This window comes from Camarhynchus parvulus, chromosome 23 (genome assembly GCF_901933205.1).
Source record: "Camarhynchus parvulus chromosome 23, STF_HiC, whole genome shotgun sequence".
Classification (NCBI taxonomy): domain Eukaryota; kingdom Metazoa; phylum Chordata; class Aves; order Passeriformes; family Thraupidae; genus Camarhynchus; species Camarhynchus parvulus.
Window position 1 is genome coordinate 4184851 of NC_044593.1, and position 27257 is coordinate 4212107.

General features: G+C 40.7%; 1 protein-coding gene across 1 annotated transcript; it reads left to right on the plus strand.

Moving 5' to 3' along the window:
• Positions 1-27257, plus strand: KDM1A (lysine demethylase 1A). The gene is given in 21 exon segments (XM_030964484.1): positions 1-78; positions 80-286; positions 2988-3153; positions 7911-7970; positions 11654-11787; positions 13420-13498; positions 14398-14490; positions 15198-15304; positions 16159-16240; positions 17404-17498; positions 18344-18486; positions 18944-19034; positions 19749-19883; positions 20949-21022; positions 21684-21795; positions 22169-22301; positions 23041-23228; positions 23595-23709; positions 24860-24987; positions 25303-25449; positions 26467-27257. Coding segments are annotated over 21 exon segments (2553 nt in total). The 3' UTR covers positions 26653-27257.

Below are 27257 nucleotides of genomic sequence, written 5' to 3' on the forward strand. Positions count from 1 at the left end.
ATGCTGGCGGGCGGCAAGAAGGGCGCGGAGGCGGCGGCGGGCGGCGAGGCCGGGCCGGAGGCGCCGGTGCCCCCCGCCCGCCGCCGCCGGGGCCCTGGGCTCCTCTTCGGATAGCGGCGGGGCTTCGGAGCGCACGCCCCGCAAGAAGGAGCCGCCGCGGGCCTCGCCGCCGGGCGGTGTGTCCGAGCCCTCGGCCGTGGGGACCGCCCCTGCGCCTGGCGCGGAAACCACTGGCATCGCCGAGACCCCCGAGGGCCGCAGGACCAGCCGCCGCAAGCGAGCCAAAGTAGGTGTGGGGCGGCCCGGTTGTGGGCCCCGCCGGCGCCTCGTGCGCGACGCGCTCGGGCCGGCGGGGGCGTCCCGGGCCCGGGCCCGCTCGGCCGGCCCTTCCCCGGAGCGTCCCGGGCCCGCTCGGGCAGCCCTTCCTCAGGGCGTCCCGGTCCCCGGCCCTTCCCGGCCGGCCCGCCCTTCCTCAGGGCATCCCAGGCCCCGTTCCGCTCGGCCGGTCCTTCCTCAGGGCGTCCCGGGGGCGGGTGGCATGCCCGAGACTGAGGGCTCCCGTGTCGTGAGTGCGAAAGATAAACACGCGGGCGAGCAGGAAGCCCCACTGGCTTAACATTAAGATCAAGATCCCCTATTGTGGCTCATTTTCGTGGGCTCTAGGGAGGGCTCGTGCCCTGTCATAAAGGAGAGCGTTCTGCAGCTGTTTAGGAACTTTCTGCGGTTTCTGATCGGATACCGAGCAGTAAAAACACCCCAAATCCATGTCAGTGCGTTGGGGTGCTCGGGAGCTTACATTTTATCAGCAAATTCTTCTGTTGCTGTGGTATATGGATGCAGCCTCTCCAGGCTCATGGGCATGGGATGATGCTGGTTTTGCAGGGTTGTGAAGCTCAGTCCACTGTTCCTCACCTTCCCTCCACTGGTGTTGGAGAGCTGAGTCAAGGCTGTGTAATGGTGAAATTCAGCAATGAAATCTAACAGCTGTGAAAGGTCTCCAGTAGTTTGGGTCTGTAGTATGTAATTCTCATCTGTTGTTCTGAATATATGAGAACATTACCTTTTTTTTTTTGTGAAACCTTTTTTTTGAACCCTTGTTTCAGAAAATAGTGAAGATCTTGAATGTGCCTGGGATCAGGGTGTTTGACATGGAAGCTGAAATTACTTTTTGGAACTGTTTTGTTGTGTGGCATTGAATGTGGCTCTTCAGAGCCATTGTGTGATATAATGACTGAAGTGCTCCTTCACAAATAGGAGCTGCTGGGTTGGTCAGTCTGGTGCATCTTTTAATCAAAATAAAGTGGGTGTAGTTTGGACATAGGGAAGGCATTTTTTACAGTGAGGGTGTTGAGGCCCTGACACAGGTTGTTCAGAGGAGCTGTGGCTGCCTCATCCCTGGAAGTGTTCATGGAAATGTTGGACAGGGCTTGGAGCACCCTGGGCTAGTGAAAGGTGTCCCTGCCCATGGGTGGGTGGAATGAGATGGGTTGGAATGTCCCTTCCAGTCCCAACCATTCTGTGATCTTCAGAGGCAGCATTCCTTGTTTATAGTGCTCTGGGAACTAGTAGGAATTCGTGCTCTGTGTGGGTTGTGTGTTGGTGGTGTTCTTTGCACTGACAGTGCTCATATACAACGGCTGTTTGTCTCTTGTGGCACCATCTGTCCCCTTCAGCACTTGGCCAGCATGAGGCCAGCTTCCCATGAATGTTTGTATTTGGGGAGGGTATCTAGGTTAAAAATAAATCTAGAGAAGAGTTTAGGGGTTTTTATTGAACTTGATTGTTCTTCAAAAGTTGTGGAAGCTCAAAGGGAATAGGAGACTGCAAAGGGCCTCTGGACAGAAGTAGCTGTGTGTGGCTTCATTACCCCTGGTGATGGATGGATGGGCTGAGTGGTCACTGTTACTTCCTTCAGAGTGGGAGCTCACAGGAGGTCCTGGAGGTGCAACACTGTGAAAAACTGAATATGCTGGACATTGTGGAATGTAAATATTTAAAAGAGAGCAGATAATGGATTATATTAGTGTTTTAAATAATCCAGGGTTTCCTGTACACAGGCTTCCCAAAGCTACTTTGAATTGTGCCCATTATTACTCTTTTTTGTGGCTGAACTTGGACTATGAAAGATTTTTTTCTTTTGGTGAGGAATCCAGAGTTGTTTTTGTCATTTCCTGACCTGTTGGATGTTGGGGGATCACTAGCTGCTTTCTTTTTATTTTTCCCATGGCTGCATATTGAGAAGTTGTTTTTTTTCTTTACACTCAGTAGGGAAATTCACTAGCAATATACAGATCTTTCTTACTTTGGATTAAAGCTTGGTTGACTATGCAGTATGAGATGCAGCCCTCCCAGACTAGTTCTTGGGGTTCCTTCAAGTTCAAGTGAGTCTTTTTGGCTGGTAATTTTATTTATTTTTACTGGAGAACAGTAACAGAACAATACAAATGGCAATAAAGATTGGGGGGGATGAGGGGAAGGGGTGTTGCTTGTGTTGAGCCACAAGTGTGATCATTCTGGAGAGGAAGCAGCTGTGAGCCTCTGTACCAGGACAAGATTCCCAGTAAGCAGGAGACCATACAGGGCACAGTGGGATTTCTGCAGGAAATCTTGTGTGTGCTTCTGGTCATCTGTGCTTAGCAGATGAAATTCAAGTTTGAACACACGGAGTGGACACAGAGGCTACTTTTCATCCCTTGGCAGGGATGTGAAGGAAGGGAAGAAATCCAGAGAGGTTAAATGATAACATAACACACATAAACTGGGCTTGATGAAAGTTCCTACTACAGGGTGCTGAAGGAGGCAAAAATATTTGGAACTTGTTAAGCTTTGATGCATTTTATAACACAGTTTCTGCAATAAGAGTCTGCATAAGGTAACTCAAGCCTTTTCTTTAAACTGGAAGCAATTTTGTTACTTGCAGCATTAATGTTGGTAGCCTGGCTTACAGGCATCTTCAGTGTGTTTATGTTCTGTTGTGCTTTTCACAGGTCGAGTATAGAGAGATGGATGAGAGTCTTGCAAACCTATCAGAAGATGAGTATTACTCTGAAGAAGAGAGAAATGCTAAAGCTGAGAAAGAGAAGAAACTACCCCCACCACCTCCACCAGCTCCTGCAGAAGAAGAGAATGAAAGTGAGCCAGAGGAGCCGTCTGGTGAGTAGAGAGAGACCTTCTCCTCTGGAATTATTTACCTGATTTGTTAACAGAAATTAGGTAGGGCTGGGTGTGGCATCATGAATCCCATGTCTGGTTTCAATCTGGTTTTGAATAATTGTTCTACAGTGTTTTATTTGCTGGCCCCATATATGGAAGGAAGGGAGAAATGCAGAACAGCCTGATAAAGATAGGAATATGCATTAATGTAATTCCAAATGAAGCCAAACCTCTTGTGCCAGATTCTCATGATCCTTATAAACTTGTCTTTGGAAGCTTATTGACCAGAATACCTCTCTGGCTCTCTGCTGCCACACCTGCTTGAGTATGAACATTCATTTATTCCTCAGAGAGAATAACCTAAAAACCTTGGGGTTTTGGGGGGTTTTTTATGCAGAAGAACAGATTTAAACTGCTGTGATTCCTGTGGCTTTAAACTATGACTCTAATCTTAAGTTCTGGTTGGATACTGTTTGTTTAAATTTCAGTATTAGATTTCAGTATTCAGTGCTTTCCTTATTAGCTTAGAGAGAGCTTCACTTTACACTGAGATGTTTTTTGGTCAGTCCTGTTCAGGAGGCAGCTTTTGAAATTTGTGGCACTAGCAGTACCATATTCTTTACCTCTATTGTGTTTGCAGCTGCCACCACAAGTGAGGTCTGTTGGTATCACTCAGCTGCTAGAAGGTGATGCTTTTGCAAAGTTCAGAGTCAAGAGATTTCATGAGATAATGTGTATGGTTGGTGTTAGACAAGAGCTGAAATCTAGCAGTTGAATCTTTGCAGGTTCATCACTGATGTGAGTCACTGTTAGTCTTCAGTTACCATAATTTTCTTTCTGGCTGGCAAGTTTGAGAACATAGGACTGATGTTGGCTTGGGGATACCTACCTTCAGTCACAGGAAAAAATATTAAAAGCTGTGGGTGTGTTTTATCTTGTGATTTGCCATTGTAACCTCTCCTTGTTGCAGATGTTGGCTCCTGCCTTGATACAGGAGTACTGTAGCTCATATGCTTGACTGAAATATTTGCAGTGATAAAAATCCTGCCACTCCAGTTGTAGCTGATGTAGCAAAAATGGAATTCTAATAGGTGCAATTAAGCAAATATTTTAAGCTTTCTATTTAATTTAGCTTAGGTATTGTGTTTAATCCTTGAGACCTAATATTAATATACTTTTTTATTTCTCTCAGATTCCATTTTGTGCCTCTGAGAATGATTATTGAAATCAGTTTGAGGCATAATCAGTGAGGTACAGTGGAACAGGTTTTGTCCATGAAGAAAGGAACATGGAAGATGAGCAGTGATGGGTCATACTGTTCTATACACACAGCAGCCTGTTAGACAGTTATTTTACAAACACTGTATTTAGCCATCTAAGTACAATCAATTTTCAAACAGGCTGTACCTAGCTGCCTAGAAATGAGTAAATTTCAGGTCATCATATCATTTTTCTATTCCTAGAAATTCTGTGAATATGCATGAAGCAACAAAGTAGAAAGAAGACAGATTTCAAGCTGTCATTCCACAGCTAGTCTTGCTGTAATTTTAAAGGTTTCTGAGACTATATATGTTTCTGGATCTCTCTATTTTTGTCTTTATTAATGTAGGTGTCAAGAGCACCAGGTCATCTTATGCTGCCTGTTAAAAGTGCATTGAAACTTCTAATTCAGCCACCCTTTAGAAGGAGGAGGCAACATGGAGTCTGCTCTATATAAAAGTCATGTTTATAATTGAGGTTTTCTCTCTCTCTGTAACTTTGAAGGAAAAATTGAAGTGTTCAATAAGAAATAGTGAATTGGACAGTAATACTAGTGGAGGATTGCATACTGAAAATGTAGGGAAATTTTATTTAGCCTGGGTATTACTGTTAATTATTCTCATTGCAGACCTTTAAACATTTCTATGTTTAAAGCCTGTAAAAATGCAGATAATGCAGTAGAAGCATAAAGTTGTCACATTACAGCTTTTGAGCTGAAAAGCCTGATTGTGCAATTTAAAAATATCCTGGTGCTACTGTCTGGTATTTCATTAACCTGTCCCCTCAGACAGCTTACAGTGAGGGGGATAATTATGTGTCACACTACAGGTGACAGCACAGTGCTGATCTTCCTTGAGTAGGTTCCATTCATGTGTTCAGCTGTGGGGAATTCCAGGTGTTCTGGCTATTACAGAGTGGATTTGCAAGATATACTGCACCCTATTGCAGAGCAGTTTTAAAAGGTGTGACAGTATTTCATGGTTAAGAGAATTTTCTTAGAGTATCTCTCCTTTTTTATTTGAGGAATATTGTCTAATACTAAAAAGCTTCCAAACTCCCTTTCAGTGCTGACTGATGACATTTGTGTTCTTGTTTGCCAGTATCCCTTTTAGAATCAAGGAGCTCACTTCTGTTTTTTCTTTTTTTTTTGTTTTTCCTCACCGAATTGGATTTTCATTTTTAGAACTACAGAAAATTTTCTTTACTCGCTCCTGGCCTTTTAGTGTTGTCAGTATTCTTACTTTGTGGTATTTTTAGGTGCTGTTTTCCAAGGAACTGAATATGATCAATATTAAGATCAAGGGAATGGTCAAACTTAGTGGTGCTTTGTCTCTTTATTTTATCTGACTTGTCTGTTTTCCTAAATAAATTCAGTACTCTGTGATACTCATGTGCAGCTCTTAGTTTTGAGGCAGTGGATAATTATTTGAAGTAGATTCCCTTCTGGACCTTCTTCCTCATTGCTCTTCAGCTCATGGTCTGGTTTTTTGTTGCCTTGAGACTTGGAGCAGATTCTGTTCTCACACATGTTCTGTTGAGCTGCAGGAGTTTGGTGTTAGCAGGGATCAGTGGTTTGCTTGCTGCTAGTTGCTTTTCAACTAGAAACTTTCTTCCAGGGAAGGAGAGGCAATCTTCACTAGCAGGCCTTGTTTCCACACTTCTCTGCTCAGACTGAGTAGCATTTAGAATTGTGCCCAAGCAATCAGTAATAGTGATGAGAAGAGGAAGATTCTGATTTCTTTCTGTAAGTAAGCTGAGAGTAATTTTTTCCCCTCTGCTCATTGTCAGTGTTAATTCAGGGATTATGAATGCCAGAGACTGAAGTCAGAGTCTGTTTATTTCTTAACTTATGGAAGGCACAGGTGAAACTCTTATTGCAGATTAATGGCCTACACTTGACTGTAAATATTCATGTTTGAATTGTGTTGGTCTCTCCCAGAATGGAAGTCTTGAAGTGTTCCCTGCAAAATAAAGTACTTGCAATGTAGATCAAGTAAAGAGTTACATCCTGCTGTTGCAGATACGTTTATTCACAGAATCATAAAAAAACTTGGGTCTTGTGACGATTATTTGTCACAGTCTCTCCATCAGTTTTTTTATTTCCCTGCTGGCAGACTGATTTTATACAAGTACTAACTATGGCTCCTCTGCTGTACTGAGGGAGAATGTCTGTCTTGTTTCAGTTCCTGTTTTGTTTTATTTGTAGATGTTTAATGCTGTGACATTCTAGTTTAATCCAGTTTAGCAGAGTATGGAAACATTTGTTTAACTTCCTGTGTCTCACTTTAAGGGTTAAATCTGTAGTTCAGATTAAATTCTTCTCAGTTAGTGTATCCCCCTAAGAGCCTTAAATTACATTCTGGCAAAATTGTCCACCCAGACTCTAAATATTAACAATTATGTGTTTAGCCTCAGGTTAGACCTTGCTCTTGCCTGTTTGGAGATTACACCTGAGCAGTTGTGCTCTAGGAAGCAGCTGTTCCATTCCAGTGACCACTGCAGGGTGTTTCAGTGCATGTTGGTTTGGACTTGATGCCTGTTGAAGTGTGTGGTTTGAAGGACCTTGGTACAGCAGGAGTGAGCTGAACAGCCCTGGGCCTTCTATGGGGTGTGCCTTGGCTTCCTGGGCTCTGCAGATTGATGGGACTCTTCTGGTTCTCATGAGCTCACCCAGAGCCAGTGTCTCCTGTGAAGTGAGCAGTGTGTGAGGTGTGTAATGGCTTTGTTCCTGCAGACACTGCAGCTGTACTCATCTCTCTTCTCAACGTGCTCTGTTCCTGCTTGTGTTGCCGTCCTGTTAGGACTTAGATGCAGGCTAAGGTAATTCTGAAACTTCTTCAGATCCTTCAGATGTGTGTGCTTAGCCTTTTCCACCACTGGGAATGTTGAAAGACTGATGTCTTTCGGTGCTGGGTATTGATCGCGTCACTGATCAATGGTACGATGCGTATTTGGCTTCAAAGACAATCTTGGTGTGTTAGAACACTGATGGTGTATCAAGGGTGAAGCCAAATAAGAGGTCTGAGCCTTTCAAGAATTGTTCTAGCATCAAGCTTAAAGGAAGGGTTTATGGGGAAAAAAATAGGGTCTCCTGAACATAAGAGGCTTTTCAAAATGCTTTAAACTATCTCCTAGGGATATGGGGAGACTTGGGAACACCAAAGGCAAGATGATCAAATTCTTAGGGTTTGAGATCCATAGAATCTGATGGTATCCATCTGCCAGATCATAAGTATTTAGCCACCAGGAATGCTACATACGGTGTACTTCTTTATTTCCCATAAAATCTGATGTAAAGCGTTCCAGTAACCTGGATAACACTTTAGAACATAATTTTTGGTGCCCTGAACCTAGATTCCAGAAAATGGGATTCTCAGAAAACGGGTTTAGTTAGTTGGTGAAATTTAATACCTAAAACGCCAACTGCCGGGCCTTTATGTCCAGTATGGTTTAATTTATGGAGTAAGGTCCCTGAGTTCTCCTCTTTCCTTCCACAGGGCAAGCAGGAGGACTTCAAGACGACAGTTCTGGAGGGTATGGAGACGGCCAAGCATCAGGTGAGGGTGGCGTTTGATGCTTGCCACTGAGTAGCAAGAGCCGCCAAGTTAGGGATTGATGCTTGCAAGTGCGCATGGGTGTGGTTGTCCCCAATCTAGCAGGAGGTGCAGGAGTTGTGTTCCCACCTGTTTAAAGAGTGTGGGGTGTTCAGATTTCAGTTGAGGGCTATAACAGCTGTGGAGAAGGGCGCTAGCTAACCTGTGCTGAAATGCCTCAGGCCGATCTCTCATCCCTCCACTCCTCTCCCTGTTCAGAGGAGTCTAAACATACAGAAAGCTGGTTCTTACCTAGCCAGGCTGTACTACCTAGATTGACACAAAGAGCTTTAGAACAGTGTACTCTTTTTTCTAATCTGCTGAAGAAAGCACAGAGTACCTTTTTGCTCCTTTCTTTTTGTCTTTTGAAAGGGTTTGTGTTTGACCTGTGTGCCAGCACTTAGCCCAGGAGATTGTCTGCTGGGCAGATTCATAGTCTGGTGCTCACTGGACTGGATTGTAGATTGCATTCTCCATTTGGCCTTGGTACTGCTGCTGGCAGTACTCACTCACTCTTTCATTCACAGGACTGGTGTCTTTACTCCTAAGTACTTGGAGTGTTGCTTAAAATCTTCCTCCAACTCTGCTGCTTTTGCTCTCACTTCAGGATTAGGGTTTTAGACAAGAGTCAAAGGCTACAGAACCTATTCTGTACCTCCAAGTTGCTCTTTTTGAAGCAAATAGAACTTCAAGAAACTCATCTAAGAGTGCATCCTTTGCTGTTTTAAGTAAGGGAGCCAAATACTGTTATGGATGTTACCTCTTGCTGCTGCTGGCTATTGTGGCTTATGGGCTTAAGGATGCCTTGCCTATTTCATTTTTAGGTAGGCATTGGCTGATTGGAAATTCTGCATATTTTGTATTATATGCTGAGAGTATGCTCTAACTGTCCAATTTGACAGCCAAAATCCTTTCATTCAGTGTGTTCATCTGCAGATGTTTTAGTAAGTCTTTGAGTGAGCAGCATCCCTCAGGATTTCTTCTGTGGGCAAGGATATACTCAAAACTTCAGCCAATTAGTTGCTAGTGCTAAATGTCAGGAAATGGGCAAGTGTGTATGTGCAAATGTGTGTGAAGAGGAGCTGAAAATCCAGTCTAGGGAGAACCTTTCCAAGGAGAAACATGTAGTTTTGAGCTGGTAATCCCTGTAATGTGTAGCTTTCATGAAGTACAAGCAGTAAAGGTGTGAAATGGGGTTTAGTCAGTCTGAAATCCAAATCCATTTAGATTTGAGCTGTGTAGTTGCAGAAGTAAATTCAAGGACATTTAGTTCCTAGAAGATCTTCCAACGGTTGGCCAAATGAAAATGCTATCTTTGCTATTAATAGCTATGCTTTTTCTAAATTCTTGAATGAAACACTCGTTTGGGTTGTTTTATTAGCTTTTTTTCCCCTGAATATCTGTGCATATCTGGAGCTACTCTACTATTCTAGTTTTATAGTTTGGGTATTGCCATGATAGGTATTTGGCCTTAAAAGCCCCCCCAACTCAACCCACCTTGGGAGTTCTTTTCAAAACTGTTAGCAGCACCATGTTCTCTAGCTGCTCAGTTTGAAGAAATAAATCCCAAAGCTTTTCAAGACACTGCCAAGTTGCCTTAAATCCACACATCTGAGAGTTTGCTGGTGTTTGATGACTACAGGGCTTTTTAGCAGCTACCTGGAGAAGCACACTTCTTTTAGCACAACCCTGAAGAGTCAGGGAGTCAGGTTCAGCATTTTAGGTCTGTGAAAATTGTGCTGCTGAGCTTTTTGCTAGCACTTGAGCATCTAGAGCCTTAATATTCTTAGCATAATGAAGCATCAGAGAATTGGTAACTGGTTTGATTTCCATGGCCAGTTTTACAGAATTCATAGTTGAGCATGTGCATTCCTGCACAGGTGTTGGTACACTTGGGCCAGTGTTCGATGGAAGGACAGCAGAAGGGCTGGGCAGTGCTTGTTGCTGGAGAAACTGAAGTCATAGTGGAGCTGTGGGTTTGTATTCCACAGCTGAATATTAGTGTAGGAAACATTGTCCTATGGTTACTTGTATTTTACTTACAATGCTCTGTAGCTTCTCTTACTAATTTCTTCTTGTTGCAAAATTTGTGTCAATGATTGCAATTTTCTTTACCTTGAGTCATCACACTGATCTTTTGATCTTTACTTGTGAAGGAATTTTTGGTTGTGGTTTTTTTTTCCAGTTGGTTTTTGGTTGTTTGGTTTGTTTGGTTTTGGTTTTTGTTTTTTTTTTGGTTGTAGGTTTTGGGGGTTTTGTTTTGGTTGTGGGTTTTATTTGTTTGGTTGGGTTTTTTGTGTGCTTGTTTTTGGTTGGTTTGTTTTGGGGGTTTTTGGTTTGGTTTGGTTTTTTGTTTGTTTCACAACCATCTCCTTCCTTGATTTTTTTTTTCAGCACCTTTGGGAAGTAAAAGTGCTTGGAAGTTAAAGGGGGGTGTGGTGGCACCAGAATTAAATGCAGGAAACTTCTCTCCCTGGTACAGTGCCATGTACTGCTGTACATGAACTTCAAACTCTTAAACAGTTGTCTTGGTTAGTGTAACACACTGCAAGCTTATATTTCCTTTGCGATTTATTGTAATCTTTTGAGCAATTCCAGTTTCAGCAAGTGAAAATCTTAATCATCCTGTGTTACTTGTGGGGTTTTTTGCCCCTGGGGTGTATTGGCTTCTATCTTTACAGATTGAATGCCCTGTCCTCTGTCCTGATCAAAGTCACTTCTAGGACATGGGAGATTTGTATTTTTCTTCCCGTATTTCACATCTCAGTGCTTTGTTTTGCTCACTGTGCCTGCAGGATTTGCTTTCTGCACTTGTGCTGTAGCACTTGATGCAGCTGTGTCTTAGTTTGTCACTTTTTCTGTAGTGCAACATAACAGAGACTGAGGAAAGCAGGGTACAGAAATGCAGTTACATCACTACCAGTGTGTGAATGGGTAGAAGAGCAGGTTCCTGTATGAATGAAGGCTTTCCATAGAGAAAAGCTCTCCTGGATGGGTTCAGCATCAGTCTTTTACATGTGGAGCATTTAAAAAGAACAGTAGGAAATCTGTTATTTGTAGGCAGCACTTGGGGAGGGAGCACAGGAAATGCATAGGTGTGATTGTATTTGGTTGCACTGCCTGCTGTAAATATATCAGATATAAATGAGAGTTTAGGGTGGGTTCCTCTACCTGGAGAAGGTCAGTGCAAATTATCTTTGAGAAGCAGGTGAGAGGGGATGGTACATGCTGTGCTTGTGTATTACAGATATTTTGGCTTTGAACAGGTCCTAAAACACTTTTCTGGTTCTGTTAGAAACTGGAAACCACACAGCATCTAAAGTAGTTATGTTTTATTGCTCACATATATATATGTGTGTGTATTATACATAATGTATTGATATGTGCCCCTACTCCATTTATTTTTCAGACTTTTTTGGGGGGTTTTGTTTGCTTCTTGTTTTATCCCCCCTGTAGTGTAGCCTTTTCATTATCTCTAGATACCTGTAATTCAAAGAACTGTTGACTTGGAAACCTGTACATCTTGCAGAAGTTAATTAAAGATATAAATAAAAGCATCCCATGAAATTGGCCATGGTATCATGTCCTGGCTGGGAAGGGCAGTGTTCCTTTGCAGTGCCTGTACACTACTTGTCTTTTTATTGTAGGTGTGGAGGGTGCAGCTTTCCAGAGCAGACTTCCACATGACCGGATGACATCCCAAGAAGCTGCCTGCTTCCCTGATATAATCAGTGGGCCCCAGCAGACTCAGAAGGTGTTTCTGTACATCAGGAACCGCACTGTAAGTTTGTTCTAAAAGTATTGGTGAAAAAAGGGCAGCAAATTTGTGTACCTTACTAAGAGTTTTTGGCAGTTACCATATCTAGTTGAATTTTTGGTTTTGAGGCAATGGGTTTTCATTTCTGGCATCCTGTCATGCTCTTAAGTTGTTAAGAAATGTGCTAGCCAATTCTTGATCTGTGCTTTGATCAGCATAAAGAATCTATAGTGTATTTACAACATCCAGAACAGGGATCAAGGCTTTCTCCTGTATTTTGGAAAACTGAAGTAATGTTAGAAAAATTACAGTGGGAAAGCAAGAAATATTTTGAAAATTGCTGTGTTACCATAGTTAAGAGACAAAATATCTTATGCACCACTCAGTTTTTTCACAGACTAAAGATGATCAAGAAACATCATGGGGCATTGACCATGGTAACACCCAGTGCTTAAGAAGTTTAAAAAGTTATTTAAAATTTATTTGTGGTGGACATCTTCATGCTAAGAGCATGACTTCTGCTATTCCTGTAATGTTTTCCTCTAACTATAGTTGTAACTTCTGGGAAGTCATGAGATGTATAAAAACAGGCCAGAGCATGCCAAAAAGTTTGGAAAACAATTTGCACAGAATTAACAGTGAGTAATCCTTTTACAAATGTATTGGAAGCAGAAAAGCCTTCCACTGAAACTTAAGAAATTACTGAAGAGAGATATTTGCAGGGAAAAGCAGCACTGCTGGGCCTTATTCACTGCAGAGGAACATTCCTGAGCAGGATTCCTGTTTGAGGAAGGCTTGTGAGAGGAACTCTTCCAGCAAGAATGGCAGAGACTGTGATGAGCTGATATGAACCCAGTGCTCAGCAGAGCTGCAAACTGCAGTGTGCATCCTCTTAATCAGCCATTTGCCTCAAATAGCCTCCTAAATTATAAGGAAATATTGCTTAACCATTTGTATTCATTATGGTTGTATGATTTCCACTTTAATTTGGTATCTGTGAGGAACTGTGAAGCTCAGTAATGCAACTCTAGAGAAATATCCAAATAAATGACTTATTATGGAATGCAAAATGGAGTGGAAATGCTATGTATCACCTAGTACAATTATTTATTTACTCCTGCCTCTGTGCTACAGAGTAGGAGTTCTTTTGGGAAAACAGTTCTTTTCTAGTATGAATTGACCTACTAACATATCACAGACAATTCTTCCTGCTCAGTTATTTAACTGTAAATGTGCTTTTTTGTGTATGTGTGGCCAGTGTAGTCCATGGTTGTGTCTTATATTGGTGAAGATGGATTGGATCATTAAATATTGGAGATAAATAAACTTATAACATGATAACTGCTGTAACTTTTATGAAAACATGAGATCTGATGCCAAAAAGACACTGCTGGCTGACTTTGCCAGCCACACACACCTTTGTGCTACCTTTGTACATTTCCACTTGTTTGAAATAGTGTGAGAATTTCAAACAGACTGTATTGCACCTTAAGGAACAGTGGAAGGTGAAGTTCAGTGTGGCTTGGGTAGCCCTGCCAAAATTTAATTCTTTAGGGGGTTTCATGTCCTGACAGTATTTGGTAGCAAACATGGGCCTGGAAAACATCTCTTTTGTATTGCTTAATGTGATTTGTTGTATTGTTTGTTTAAATCCAGCTGCAGCTCTGGTTGGATAACCCAAAGATTCAGCTGACATTTGAAGCAACTATCCAACAATTAGAAGCACCTTATAATAGTAAGTCAAGTTTTTAATTGCCAAAATGGATGTATCATTGCTGTTTTCTTTCACTTTTGTTTGAGGAAAAGCTGCTTCAGATGTTTCAGTCCTTTGTTAGTGGAGCTCCATGAGTGGTCATATACAGACTGGGATATTGGTTCAGATTTAGTAGAGTTCATTGTCTGGTAAAGAAATATCACTAGCAGGATTCATAAAAGCTGCTAAAAAGATGGATTGTTACAGTAGGGTTAATTTGTGTGCAGCTTTTAAGGTTTGCTACAGCTTCTTGGTGGTTTTTCAGCTGTAAAATGTTATTAATCATATGGATTTTGGGAGGTTTTTTTAAGACTTAATCAGACTGGATGTGATGCAAGGAGGCAGTAAAAGAGTGAGGAGTTGCTGCTTGCAATGGAGACCATTCCACACTTCTCAGACAAAATCCCAATAAACTGGAAAAAGATGGAGGGTAACCATAAAAAAATAATTGAAGAGGAAAATAGTGCTGAAATGAATGCAAATATCCTGTCATGGATTGCAAAATAGTGAGTTATTGTGCTTTTAAAAATAAAAATGAGAGCTCAGTGCTGCAGTAAGTATTGGCATAATACTGGCAAATCACATCACAGTTCTGTGTCATGATCTTGGGATTTTGCAGTTTCAGAAAAGGTGTTCTTTTGCACTGGATTAAAAGAAACACCTGATGTTCTGTACAGCTTTTCAGGCAGGATTCAGAACTGCAGTACAGCGTGGGTGTAACCTCAGGCCTCCTCAGGAAGGTGAGTGGGTCAGCAGGGCAGCAGAGCTGTAGGGCAGGATGTGTTTAGTGGCACTTGACCAGGTTGCTGTGAATATTGCTCAGTATGTATGTGCTGCTGAACATCCAGAATAATTTTGAACATTTCTACATTCTTTTTTAGGTGACACAGTGCTCGTTCACAGGGTTCACAGCTACCTGGAGCGTCATGGGCTGATCAACTTTGGGATCTACAAAAGAGTCAAACCCCTTCCAAGTAAGAGGCTTGAACATTGTTTCTAGCATAAGTTTTGTTTTAGTGCTCCATGATTTCTTGGACAGTTTTTTGAGTGTTCTTTTTTAGAACTGCAATGCTAAGAAAATTTAAAAAAGGCTGGGAGGCCATCTGGCTATTGATGTTACTGTGTTTTATTTTGGCATAGAGAAGCCATGTATTTATGTAAATCACTTTGAGAGGAAAAATTGTTGGCAAATCTTCTGTAGCTAATTCAGTGACTGTCACTTTTTAATGAGTTATCTTGGTTCCTCATTTGGATAACTGAAGTCAGAAACACAATATTGTACTTAGATCTGTTACATGCTTATGTGATTCTGGAATTTTGCAAGTGAACTTCTCTGCCCTTTTTAAGTTTCATTCTTCTGGGGCAGAAAGAAATCAAACCACGATACTTTGTCCCCCATAATTATTATGAATTGCTTTCTTCTTCAGACAGTTGTCTGGAAGCATTTTTTCTCCTGTTCTCTTCCTGTATTCCAGATGTACTGCTAGTGTATTTTCCTTGTCCCTTTCTCAGCATGACATTCAGAATTACTTCAGTTTTCTTTTTGTTAAAGAATTTATTCTGTCAGAACTATTTATGAGAAGAAAGCTGCTTTTTGTTCTTGGTATCTCTTATAAGACTGTTTGCAATTTAATACTGCACATATAAAGGACTACTGTAGCTGATTTCTCTCTTTCTTTAGCCAAGAAGACAGGAAAGGTGATCATTATTGGTTCTGGAGTCTCTGGGTTGGCAGCAGCTCGCCAGTTGCAGAGTTTTGGAATGGATGTCACAGTTCTGGAAGCCAGAGTATGAATTTCTGTGCTGTTTTACTTTATTACAACTTAACCAGTAACCCTGTTCATTACTAGAGCAGGGCTGTGTCCCTGCAGCATGCTTGGGGTCACTGTGGGCTCTTCCAGGCAGTCAGGATGAATTGTGCTACTGAACCTGTCTCACAAGGAGCTGAGTGGTCTGTCCTTGCTGGAAGCTTCTGGTGCTTTCTCAGAGCTGGGCTGGATGGTCAGGTGCTAGTGTTGTGTGCTTACACCAGAAGCAGCTTAGAACAACTTTCTTTCATGATTAGAAATTGGTTTTTCGTCAGAAAACAGAATGCAAGTCCGGAATGCCAGAGTAAAGGGAAGACTAAACAGAATTTCAAGAGTGTATTATTAAGAGTTTGTTAAACTGTGGGAGAAGGCAGGAAAAGTACTCTGTGTATTGACAGTCTACAAAGTTACAAATATATGAAAAATATATAAGAAAACTAAAAATCTTTAGGCATAAGGGAGAGGAGGAAACCCAGTACATAACTAAATTTGTGCATGGACAGTGAAGAGATTGGCTTTGGAATCACAGTGGATCCTACTGTAGAAATAGTGAAATATGCCCAAATCAGATTAGGCATAGTTTTTTCTATTTCTTTCCTTTTTTCTTTCCTTCTCCTTTTTTAAATGCTACTTAAGCATTTTATTCCTTAACTTAGGCAAATTAATTGTGCTAGAGTTCATTTGCAGAGGTTTTTAGAAAAGTGTTCTTTCTGTTTATTGAACCCCCAGTTAGGAGAATACTTGCACCATGTTTTGTAGATGTTTCAGTGATTATATTTCAGTGGATTTCTTACTGAATATAACTGAAGGTTTAATATCTTGTGCTTTCCAAAGGACAGAGTAGGAGGAAGAGTTGCTACCTTTCGCAAAGGGAATTATGTTGCTGATCTGGGAGCAATGGTGGTGACAGGACTTGGTGAGTTTTTCAAAATCAAAAAGACAGGGAGGAAAACAGGAGGCCAAGATGCTGTAAATGTGAAATCTTAATGCTGTTTTCTTTCATGGCCAAAATAATTGGGTATTTTTAACTCTTTCAAAGTGTGGGTTCTCATTCAGCGTTTTAGCAGTTAGTGTTTTCATAAATAGCAAAGCTGTATGATGGGAGAGAGCCTAAAGAGACAGAATGTATTCTTTCCATTTACATGGGAAAACAAGGGAGGAGGGGAAATGGAGAGCCATTTTAAAGAGAAAGCCCTTCTTCAGGGTTGAAACCCCAAAAGCACTTTCTCCACATGATTTCTAAAATAGTTGTAAAAATAATGGCAAACAAGCCACATTTCTACTTATTTGTTACTGTTTTATGGGATGGCATCTGCTGAGAAGATGGGCAACTGTTTAGTGTGGAATATCCTTTAGCAATGTAGTGAAATGATAAAATACTGCAAAACCTATAATAAACCCCTGGTTTTACTGACAGCCTAAATTTGGTGCCTGTCTCATAATCAGTCTTATTAAATTACATACAGAAACTGGTTCCAAAGAACTGAACCTGCACAGTCATGGAAAACCAGATTTCATTTTGCCTATTGAAAGGCTGCAATATTTTTATGTTTAATTCATAGAATCATGGAATTTTAAGGGTTGGAAGGGACCTTAAAGATCATCTAGTCCCAGTCACCCTTGCCATGAACAGGGACACCTTCCACTAGACCAGGTTGCTCAAGGCCTTGAACACTGCCAGGGTTGGGGCATCCACAACTTCCTTGAGCAGCCTGTTCCAGTATCTCACCACCCTCACAGCAAAGTACTTCTTCCTAATAATCCAGGTGAAATTTCCCCTCTTTCAGTTTGTACCCATTACCCCTTGTCATATCAATACTGCTTTTGACAAGGAATCCCTCTCTGGCTGCCCTATAGGACCCCTTTAGGTCCTGGAAGTAGAAATGTGGTTTTTTTCCATGTCCTCATTGCAGGAATCCCTGTGAAGTGCAGACCTTTGGCAGGGTTACACCAGGTCACTGGAATGCATACACTGGAATTGGTGGTTTAGTCTCTGAAATTGCTTTAACTGTGGACTTTTTGTTTAATTGCAGACAAATTTTACAGGAGTCCCTGTTAACTGTATAAATTCTTTTCCAGGAGGAAATCCCATGGCTGTGGTCAGCAAACAAGTAAATATGGAATTGGCAAAGATCAAACAAAAATGTCCACTTTATGAAGCAAATGGACAAGCTGTAAGTATGATTCTGTTTCCATGAACCTTTTAAAAAGAAGTATATCTCAAGTATGTTTGTTACCAGGTTACTGGTCTAGCATGAGATGGCTTCCAGAGAGGGAAGAAGGAAATATTGTATCCCCCTTTTTAGGCATTTTAGTTATATTGTAGCATACCTGCACATATTCTTCTAAAACCTGCTCTTTCCACATGAGTTTTTACCTTTGCATTTCAGAGGTTTTGTGGAAGCCAAGTTCTCTCACCTTTGTTTAACCTGTGAGTGGTTTAACAGATGTGAGGTTTGCTCTTTCCAGCACTTGAGCTCTCATCATGTAACAGGTATTTTCACACTGGCAGCACTCACTATTTAACTGAGTATCATCAGTACAGTTATATCCACCATTCCATGTGTGTCCTGCAGTGTTTCCACCATCATCCTAGAAAAGCTGGATTGGTAGTTCTTACTCACAATAACCATTCCAGAAGATAAATTACTGTCTGTACTTCACTGAGCTACGCCAAGCCTTCTGAAGCCCTGTGATTGTGTAGAGCCATCCTACCATCAGAGTCTTTTGGCAAGCTTCTGTAGCTGTGATGAACACACCTTCCTTTCCAGTTTGGAAATCTTCTGAGCCCTTAAGGCAGTTTGGTTTTCTCCTGCCAGAGAAGTTTGTTGTCATTGTGGTTGGACAGCTCTTCTTGTGCCCATCCTGCCAAAGTGTGACATTGTGTTGTACAGACCTTGGTGTTTGACCATTTCAGAGAGTTGAGGGTATTAAATTATTTTTTTTCCAAGGGCTACTCTCAGCAGCTGCATTTTTTTATGAATGAGTTAAGAACAATTCTTGTTCTTTTGTCTCCTAGGTTCCCAAAGAGAAGGATGAAATGGTGGAGCAAGAATTTAATCGTCTGCTGGAAGCCACATCCTATCTCAGCCATCAGCTGGATTTTAATGTTCTCAATAATAAACCTGTCTCCCTAGGTCAGGCTCTGGAGGTTGTCATACAGTAAGTGACTTCTCTTTTTGGTAGACTTTCCTGTTTTGGGGATGAATTTTCAAAAGATACCTCAAACAATTGTGGTGCTCCTAGATGTAAGCATTTAATACTTGATGTCACAGATGGTTAAAGGAGCAAACCTCTCTTCTTAAAACTCCTAAAAATCATTGCTGGAGTGGCTCAGTGTGGTTGGTGTCCATACAGTGCACTAACACTACTTGAAAGCTAAGGACAATTATAATGGCCTTTAATAGCAGAAGGTAACTTCACACTCACATTTTACCTAGTCATGTATCCCTTATTTACAGAAACTTCCATTAATTTTTCAATTGCCACACAAGTATTTACTAAAATATCCCATGGCATGTGGTTTTATTGCATTCCACTAATTAGATTGTGATAATAAGTTTTCTCATTAACACAAGGATTTTATGTTGAGCTGACAATTGCTTCTCACCTTTTCCAGATTGCAGGAGAAGCATGTGAAGGATGAACAGATTGAGCACTGGAAAAAAATTGTGAAAACACAGGAGGAATTGAAAGATCTTCTTAACAAGGTCTGATAATGACATTTAGAACAAGATGATAAGCATTGTGTTCCTCAGAAAATGGCAAAATATACAAAAATGTCCAAAGAAAAATATCAGAAAATTGCTATTAATGCTGCTGTTAAAATATGTCTTTGCTTAAGCCCTACATAGAAGCCCTGTTAGGACACAGGTGTCACCTACTTGAGGAGGAGAAAAATTGATTAGGCAGAAAACCATAAAAGAGAATATGGGCAAAGAAAGGAAGAGGACAGACAAATAAACAGTGATGTTTCATAGCTTCCTTTGGAGATGCTGATACTGGCTGAGGCTTTTGGGGGCTATTTAAAAATGTTTATTGTCTTCAGTACACATCTGATTTGTAGTACAGAAACAGTGGTTTAGGACAGCTTCCATTATTTTTGCCCATGGTAAATGATGTTTTTGCTTTTCTGTGTTTCTCAAATTAAAAATGCTTGTGAACTGTTCTCAAATTACTTGCAACATAGTAAGAAATCAATGATGTTGGGTTTCAGCCATGTTGCCTAGGGTTGGTGGTATTTGTTGTGGCTTCTTGGAGGTAGAGTTGAATGCATAAGTGATACCTGCCAAAACCAGGAACTCTCTTTGGTATAATGGCACAGTTAGAGGTGAATATCCAGTTTACACAGTAACTTGTTGAAATTTGCCTTTTGACTTTTTTTTCCCCTCTTCTTTCTTTCTTTTCCTGCTCTATTTTAAAAGATGGTGAATTTAAAAGAGAAGATTAAAGAACTTCATCAGCAGTATAAGGAGGCATCAGAAGTGAAGCCACCTCGGGATATCACAGCAGAATTCCTTGTGAAAAGCAAGCACAGAGATCTGACTGCACTTTGCAAGGTGAAGGATCACACACATGCAGTGTCAGTCTGTTTTCTCAGGACTTCTGCAGCCAAAAATTAGCCAATTGGCTATAATTGACAATAATTGACAATAATTGACAATTGACAATAATTCTGGGTTGACAATTGACAATAATTCTGGGTTCTAACACTGATCTGCTTTGAGTACCTTTAGCTGGGGAATAATAAAGCTCAGTTTTAGGTAAATCTGCTGGCTCATATCAGCATGTAATGTTTTGAAGATGAACTTTTCTTAGATTTGGTCTTTAATACAGCTGGGTTTCACAATAATAAATATATTATAATATGTGATATTATATTATATAAATAATAATATGATATAACATAATATATATATAATATAGTATAATATATGTTATAGTATAATATATGTTGTGTTATAATATAAAAATAAAAAAATAGTCCATAAATAAAATCTGCAGTTGAAGAGAGATAACTTTTCTCTAAGATAAATAAAGGTGGTTTCTTGACTAAAAGACTTCTTTCTATCTAAAGATTATAATGTACAGAGCTCTGTCTTGACAGGCAGAGTTACTTCCCCTCTCTGGCAGTATCTTGATGTAGAGATGTGCCTTAAAAAGGAAACCATAAAAGCTTGAATTAGATCATGTCTTTGGTTTTTAAGTATGATTGATTCTGCTTTGGAAATCTCCACATTCAGTATTAGCTATAAACTTTGAACAGAGAGAAGAATAGAAGAAGTAATTTATGGAATATGAAGCTCTCAGAACCATAGGAGCCCTTAAAATATCAACAGTGTAATGGACCCTCATGTTCTTCAGTTCTGAGTGTTTAAATTCCTGAACTATCACCAAACTAATGTTTTCTGCAGTGTGACACAGAGCTCTCTGTATACAAAGAGCAGAAAAGCAAAATTATGCTGGATTAAATGTTGAGAAAAGTAACAAACTTGATTTCCACTAAATCCATGAAGATTTTTCTAGTGATTTCTCTTGAGATTAGGTCCAGTCTGATGCTACATGATGCCTTCAAGCCCTTTTACCTGTAAACTGGTTTTAATGTTAGCTTTTAATCTTAATAGGAGTATGATGAATTGGCAGAAACACAAGGAAAGCTGGAAGAGAAATTACAAGAACTTGAAGCCAATCCACCAAGGTAAAGAGACAAACTAAAGGGATAAACACTTAGGAAAGAAGTTCTTTTACTGCCTTTTCCCTGAGTTTCAGAAATGCTGTGGTGTTATGGGAACTCTAGACATTGCAAAGGTACAAGCATGGAGTTTGAGTTCCCTCAGCTTTAGAACTCAATTTCCACATTTTTAGAGATGACTCAAACAGAAAAGGTGGTTCTGAGAAGGTGATTCTGTAGAAATCCTGGCAATAATCAGTGCCTGATCTCAAAAGGCATTTGAAGTTTTAAATACCTGTCAGTAATGATAGCATACAATCCTACTTACATTGGTAGAATATTATTATTCTGTGCTGTAATTTCACTAGGCTTTTTGTTGTTGTCCTTATGCATGCTATTTAAGTAATTATTTATGCAACCTTTTTTATTTTCTAAAGTTTTTTAGCTTCCCTTTGAGTATTTTATGTGAATTCTGCTTTAAAAACCTGAATTTGCTGGGTTTTGATACTCAGCTTTCATGAGAGAGGTCCAGATATTTGAAAGAGAATCTGTGTTGTTTTTAATGATTTTATTTCTGGACTAAGGAGAGAGTCAAAAATGACTTGTGAAGAAACTTTTAGAAGCAATGCATTTACAGTCTCCTGTGCTATCAAACTAAATGTCTTTGTGTTATATCTGTTTTTTCTAGTGATGTTTATTTGTCATCAAGAGACAGGCAAATACTTGACTGGCATTTTGCAAACCTAGAATTTGCTAATGCTACACCCCTTTCTACACTGTCACTGAAGCACTGGGACCAGGTAGGTAACAGTACTCAGCAATTCATAAAAACTTCAACTATGTTTATTTCATTCTCATGAAAGTTTGTCAATATTTAGAGTTTCTAACTGTTAAGTACCTGCTTTTGTGCAGGTACTGAATTCTTGTGTGATTAGTATGTGATGGTGAAATTCCAGACAGCTTTTTGTTAGTGCCAAAACAATCTCTAACAGTACTCTCTCCTTAAAGTTTCCATACTTATTACTTGATAAATAATCAGAAATAATTTCACATTTGTTTGAATCTTTAAAAAAGGTTTTGAAATATTTTTTGCCATTGTGTAGAGTTGATTATTTTCTGTTGACTTAGAGGACTTCATTATGACTGCATGCCTTTTATGCCTCTTCATTTTAGGATGATGACTTTGAATTCACAGGCAGTCACTTGACTGTGAGGAATGGCTACTCCTGTGTGCCAGTGGCCTTGGCAGAAGGGTTGGACATTAAATTAAACACAGCAGTTCGGCAGGTTCGCTACACGGCCTCAGGTACCTGAAACCCCCAGGAAACTGATTTGGGGGACTGGGGGCATGGAAAGTAGATTTCAATGCTTCTGAAAGCAGTTGTGAGGACTGATATTGTAAAACCCTTCCCATGGCATGTTTGGGGTTAGATAAACAGCCACATTTCTTATTGGAATTCTGTAAGTAGTTGCTAGAGGTTTATTAATCCTGAGTGGGTTTTTTATTATTTCTGTGACTCATTTGACACAGTCTTTTCCAGTTGTATTTACTGATTGTTCACATTTATTCTCTTACTTATTTACTTCATTGATTGAAGCATTTGGAGTAAGAGGTCTGGGCCTGCTTAAGGCTTGGTGCCACAGGACCTGGTATAAGAAGTATAAATGAATGTAATGGAAGGAATGTATCTCTTTGTTGTTCTTCAAAACATTGGGCTTGGGAAACTGTCAGCTGCCAGAGCAATTTAATGAGAGGAACACTCTCTACTTGTTGTTTATTTATGGATATATTGAAATAATATTTACTGACCTGGATGAACCTTTAGGCTTATCCCAATAAGGCCATTTTCAGATGCTGCCTTAATTGTGTTTCCTGGAACAGAGTTAAATGGCCAGTAACAACTTGCCTACAAGTTCAGTACTGTTAGTGTAAAGCTGTCTCCATAAACAAAATACTTTCTGATGTGGTTAGGTTAATTTCTTTCATTTTTAATCCAATGCTCTTGCCTCATGCCCTATTAAACTGTTTTTTCTCCCCTTTCCAGGTTGTGAAGTGATAGCTGTAAACACCAGATCTACTAGCCAGACCTTCATTTATAAGTGTGATGCTGTGCTGTGCACTCTGCCCCTGGGAGTGCTGAAACAGCAGCCCCCAGCAGTTCAGTTTGTGCCACCTCTTCCTGAGTGGAAAACTTCAGCAGTGCAGAGGATGGGGTTTGGCAACCTGAACAAGGTACATGGGCACTGAGGGACTGCAGCAGAGCAGAGGCTGTCAGAGAGAGTCTGAAATGTGGGTGGGGTGTGGCTGATGGGGGAGAGCAAGGATGCCTTTTCCACAGCTGTTTTGCCAGGGTTTGATGGTGAAAACTGTCTGAAGAACTTGCAGAATGATGGAACTTGTTAACCAGAAAATGGAGAGCACACTAACTGTGGGAAGGCAGTTGCAGGCATACACCTCTATGTATTGTGTACATGCACTCTGTATTCACCACATTTCCCTTTCATGACCTGTCCAGTGATAAACATCAACGAGTGTAATTATCTTTATTTTTATTTCTTTCCTTCACTCTTCCTAACTGTTGATACTGCTTCTTTCCAGGTTGTGTTGTGTTTCGATCGTGTCTTCTGGGATCCCAGTGTCAATTTGTTTGGCCACGTTGGGAGCACTACTGCCAGCAGAGGAGAACTTTTCCTCTTTTGGAACCTGTACAAAGGTAGCTGTGGTGCATGTCTGCTTTTGCCAGTGTCTTATTGTATAGTTTCAGATCTAGAAAAAAACACTTTTTAAAATGCTGTCAGTGTTCAGATGTGGCTGTGATAAGGAGATAGTATTTTTAGGAAGACAAATGGAAGCAGAGAGCAGCACTGATTGCAGACAGTTCCAGGCTGTGCTTGTTAATTTGCATTACTACCACAGCAGGACTTTGTCATTAGTAGTTTTGGTTTATCTGTAGCTGGTGCTGCCACAATAGATTGTCAGGAGATCTCTGCAGTAAGTGTACTGGTTTTGTTTGACCATTGGCCAGACTAAAAGCAAAGGTGTGTATAAGGAGCATTATTAAATCAGTTACTTGTTTAGCAGGTGACCAGTGGGTTTTCTTCCATTCTGTCATAAGCAGGACAGGTTTCTCTGTTAACTGGAAAAAATTGCTGTGCAAGGGAAGCACCTTTCTAGGCTATTGGAACATTATTAAAATGTTTGGTAAGATTTTACTGGAGAAATACAAGTAAGGAGCCTTGGATAGCAAGGCTGTTCATGTGGCTTTTGTGGCTTTGTGATGGCTCTGTTATGTAGTTAACAAGTAGGGTCGTGGTTTTGGTTTAGATGGAAAGGTCATGTCATGTACAAATTAGCTTCACATGCTAAATTCTCAGCCTTCCTTCTCATGAAGATAGGCAGAGCAGGTAGAAACGAAACAGAAATGCAGTAAAACCTTATGTTGAAGCACAAGTCAGATTGTTGTCAAAAACAACAATTACCATTTCAGTTAATGTGGTTAGACCATGAAACATTGAAACATCATTCCTGATGTTTTTATTTACTTTTTAATACATCAGTTCTCTTGATAATTCTAAATAGTACCATGGCATATAAAAATTCATTTTCTTTTTGTTATATTGAAAAACGATGGAAAATTTAGGACTACTAATAGTAGTAATACTACCATTAGTAGTCCTAATTTTCTAATAGTACTAATAGGACCATATATGGTGGAAAATTTAGGACTGTTTTTGTTGGATTTGTTTAATCTCCAACTTTGTGCCTTAACTGCAGATCTGTTTCTATCCAAGTCCAACTTGTCTGATCAAAATACTCAATTTCATTAATTCAATTGTTCTTTTTTCTCTCCTACCCCCCTCCAGCACCGATTTTGTTGGCCTTGGTGGCAGGAGAAGCAGCAGGGATCATGGAGAACATCAGTGATGATGTCATTGTGGGTCGGTGTCTGGCCATCCTCAAAGGCATCTTTGGCAGCAGTGCTGTGCCCCAGGTCAGTAGAGGGAAGAGTGCATTGTCACCATGTGGATAGTGGGAGAAGGAACAGAGGAAACAGGACTATAAGTGTCTGAGTTCCAGCTGAGGATCTACATGCAGCAGGGTCTGGTAATATTTTGGAAAGACTTAAGGAATTGCCATCAAAAATTCACCTTAGTATGTGTTGTCATAGAATATAAACATGGAGTTCATCACCAACGTCAGCCCAAGGACTTTGTCCCTTATGTTGTTGCAATTTGCATTGTTTGTATTTGTCACAAACTGTAGAATTTGCACTTTGCCAACAACTGAAGCTCCTGTCTTGTCTCAGCCCAAAGAGACCGTGGTGTCCCGCTGGCGTGCTGACCCCTGGGCCCGGGGATCGTACTCCTATGTAGCTGCTGGCTCCTCTGGAAATGACTATGATTTGATGGCTCAGCCAATCACTCCAGGACCAGCCATTCCAGGTGCTCCACAGGTGAGAAATTATTTTTAGAAAAACCTCAGAACAGAATGGTTTTTCTGAGAAATTTGCATGCATATCTAAACACAAGTTTAGATAACTTGAATCTTATAATGAATGATTAAAACCTGTAAAATAATTAATTTTTTCATTCATTAATTCTGTTATCACAGGTTTGGTGTCATTTGTTTGCTAAAAAAAGAGCATTTTTATTCAGAAATCCAGTTTGGTTATGTCTGAACAGAGTATTTAATATTATACCTGTGTTTTGTACTCTGTATTTTTGTTGTCCATTACCATATTTAGGTGAATTGTAGTGATTTGAAAGAGGGTGAAGGCCAGAGGGAGAAGAACAGGTATCAAAAGGTCTCTTCCAAATGGAGGGGCCAACACAATGAAGGCAGGGGTCATCTCCAGATCATGTTGAGAGAATTAAGTTTGAAAGCACTGCCAGGAAAGGCTGTGTGGCTTTGGCTTTATTTGAGTTCTTGTTCTAATGATACAAGTCATTAATACACACAGCTATGAATAAAATTATTCCCTGCAGAATATAATATATGAACATTTATTTTTCTCCTACTTTTTATGATTCTGTGGGTAGTTGTTTAAGGTCTCAGCTGAAAGAGAAACTGCTGATTTAAATGAATTGTTGAAGTTTTTGTTTGCTTACTCTCATGGTTTGACGCTGGCACAAAGCCAGTGCCCCCATGAAAATACATTCTCCCTAGTGCCTGCTGTGAGATGTGACCAGAAATAGAGCAAAGCAGGCTCCAGCTTAGGAATAAAGGAACTAGAGTTCATGTTCCAGGATTAGAAAGTATTCTTCCTAAACACCTCTGGCTGTAGAGTTACAGTTACAAACACTGTTTATTGAATGGAGCTTTATTTTCTTGGTAATTTGTAAAAAGTTCAATATGGCCTATCCTGTATGCACCACCTTCACCCTAACAGAGGTTGTGCTGTGATTAGAGGACCTTTAACACCTTTCAGTACCATTTGCTGACCGAGCCCTGCTGTGTTTTTTGCCCCCAGCCCATCCCTCGGCTGTTCTTCGCGGGCGAGCACACCATCCGCAACTACCCGGCCACGGTGCACGGCGCGCTGCTGAGCGGGCTGCGCGAGGCCGGCCGCATCGCCGACCAGTTCCTGGGGGCCATGTACACCCTGCCCCGGCAGCCCACGCCCGGGGTGCCCCCCCAGCAGGCTGCCAGCATGTGAGGGAGCTCTGCAGGAGCAGAAGAGGACCCTGGAGTGGACCCTGGAGTAGTTTGTAGCAGTGTCTCCTGAGAGGAGCCTGAGTCGCTGGACGAGCCTTGTCTGAGAATGGCCTTAGAGAAGCTTTGGCTTGGCAGCCTTTTAGAGCTGTTTGAAGGGTCAGTGGAAACTGAATCTTCTACTGCAAAGCTGGTCAGGGACTTCGACTCTGCAGATACTTCTTGGAAGACAAAATAGCTGGAGGAATTTTTAGGGTGTTTGGGGGTTTTTTTCTACCTATGTGTGTATTTACAATTTGGTACTTGCACAAGGGCCTCTAGAAGCTGGTTGCTACGAATACTAGCTTAGGGTAGAATGTATGTAAATTTCTTTGTGGTTTTTTTATGGCTTTGTTTTGAAGAGTAATATTTTTGACCAATTCTATTCCTGTCTGGCATTCAAGAATTTGGGGCAACTTTGCCGGCTGGTAGCAAATCACACTTCTCCAAAGTGGTCCATTGGCTGCTACACCACCTGCATTCTGCTGTAGAGTAACCTGGTATCACTGAGTATGCTAAGCATACTGATTTATTAAATACTTCCAACAAAAGAAAAGGTGCTGAACTGTG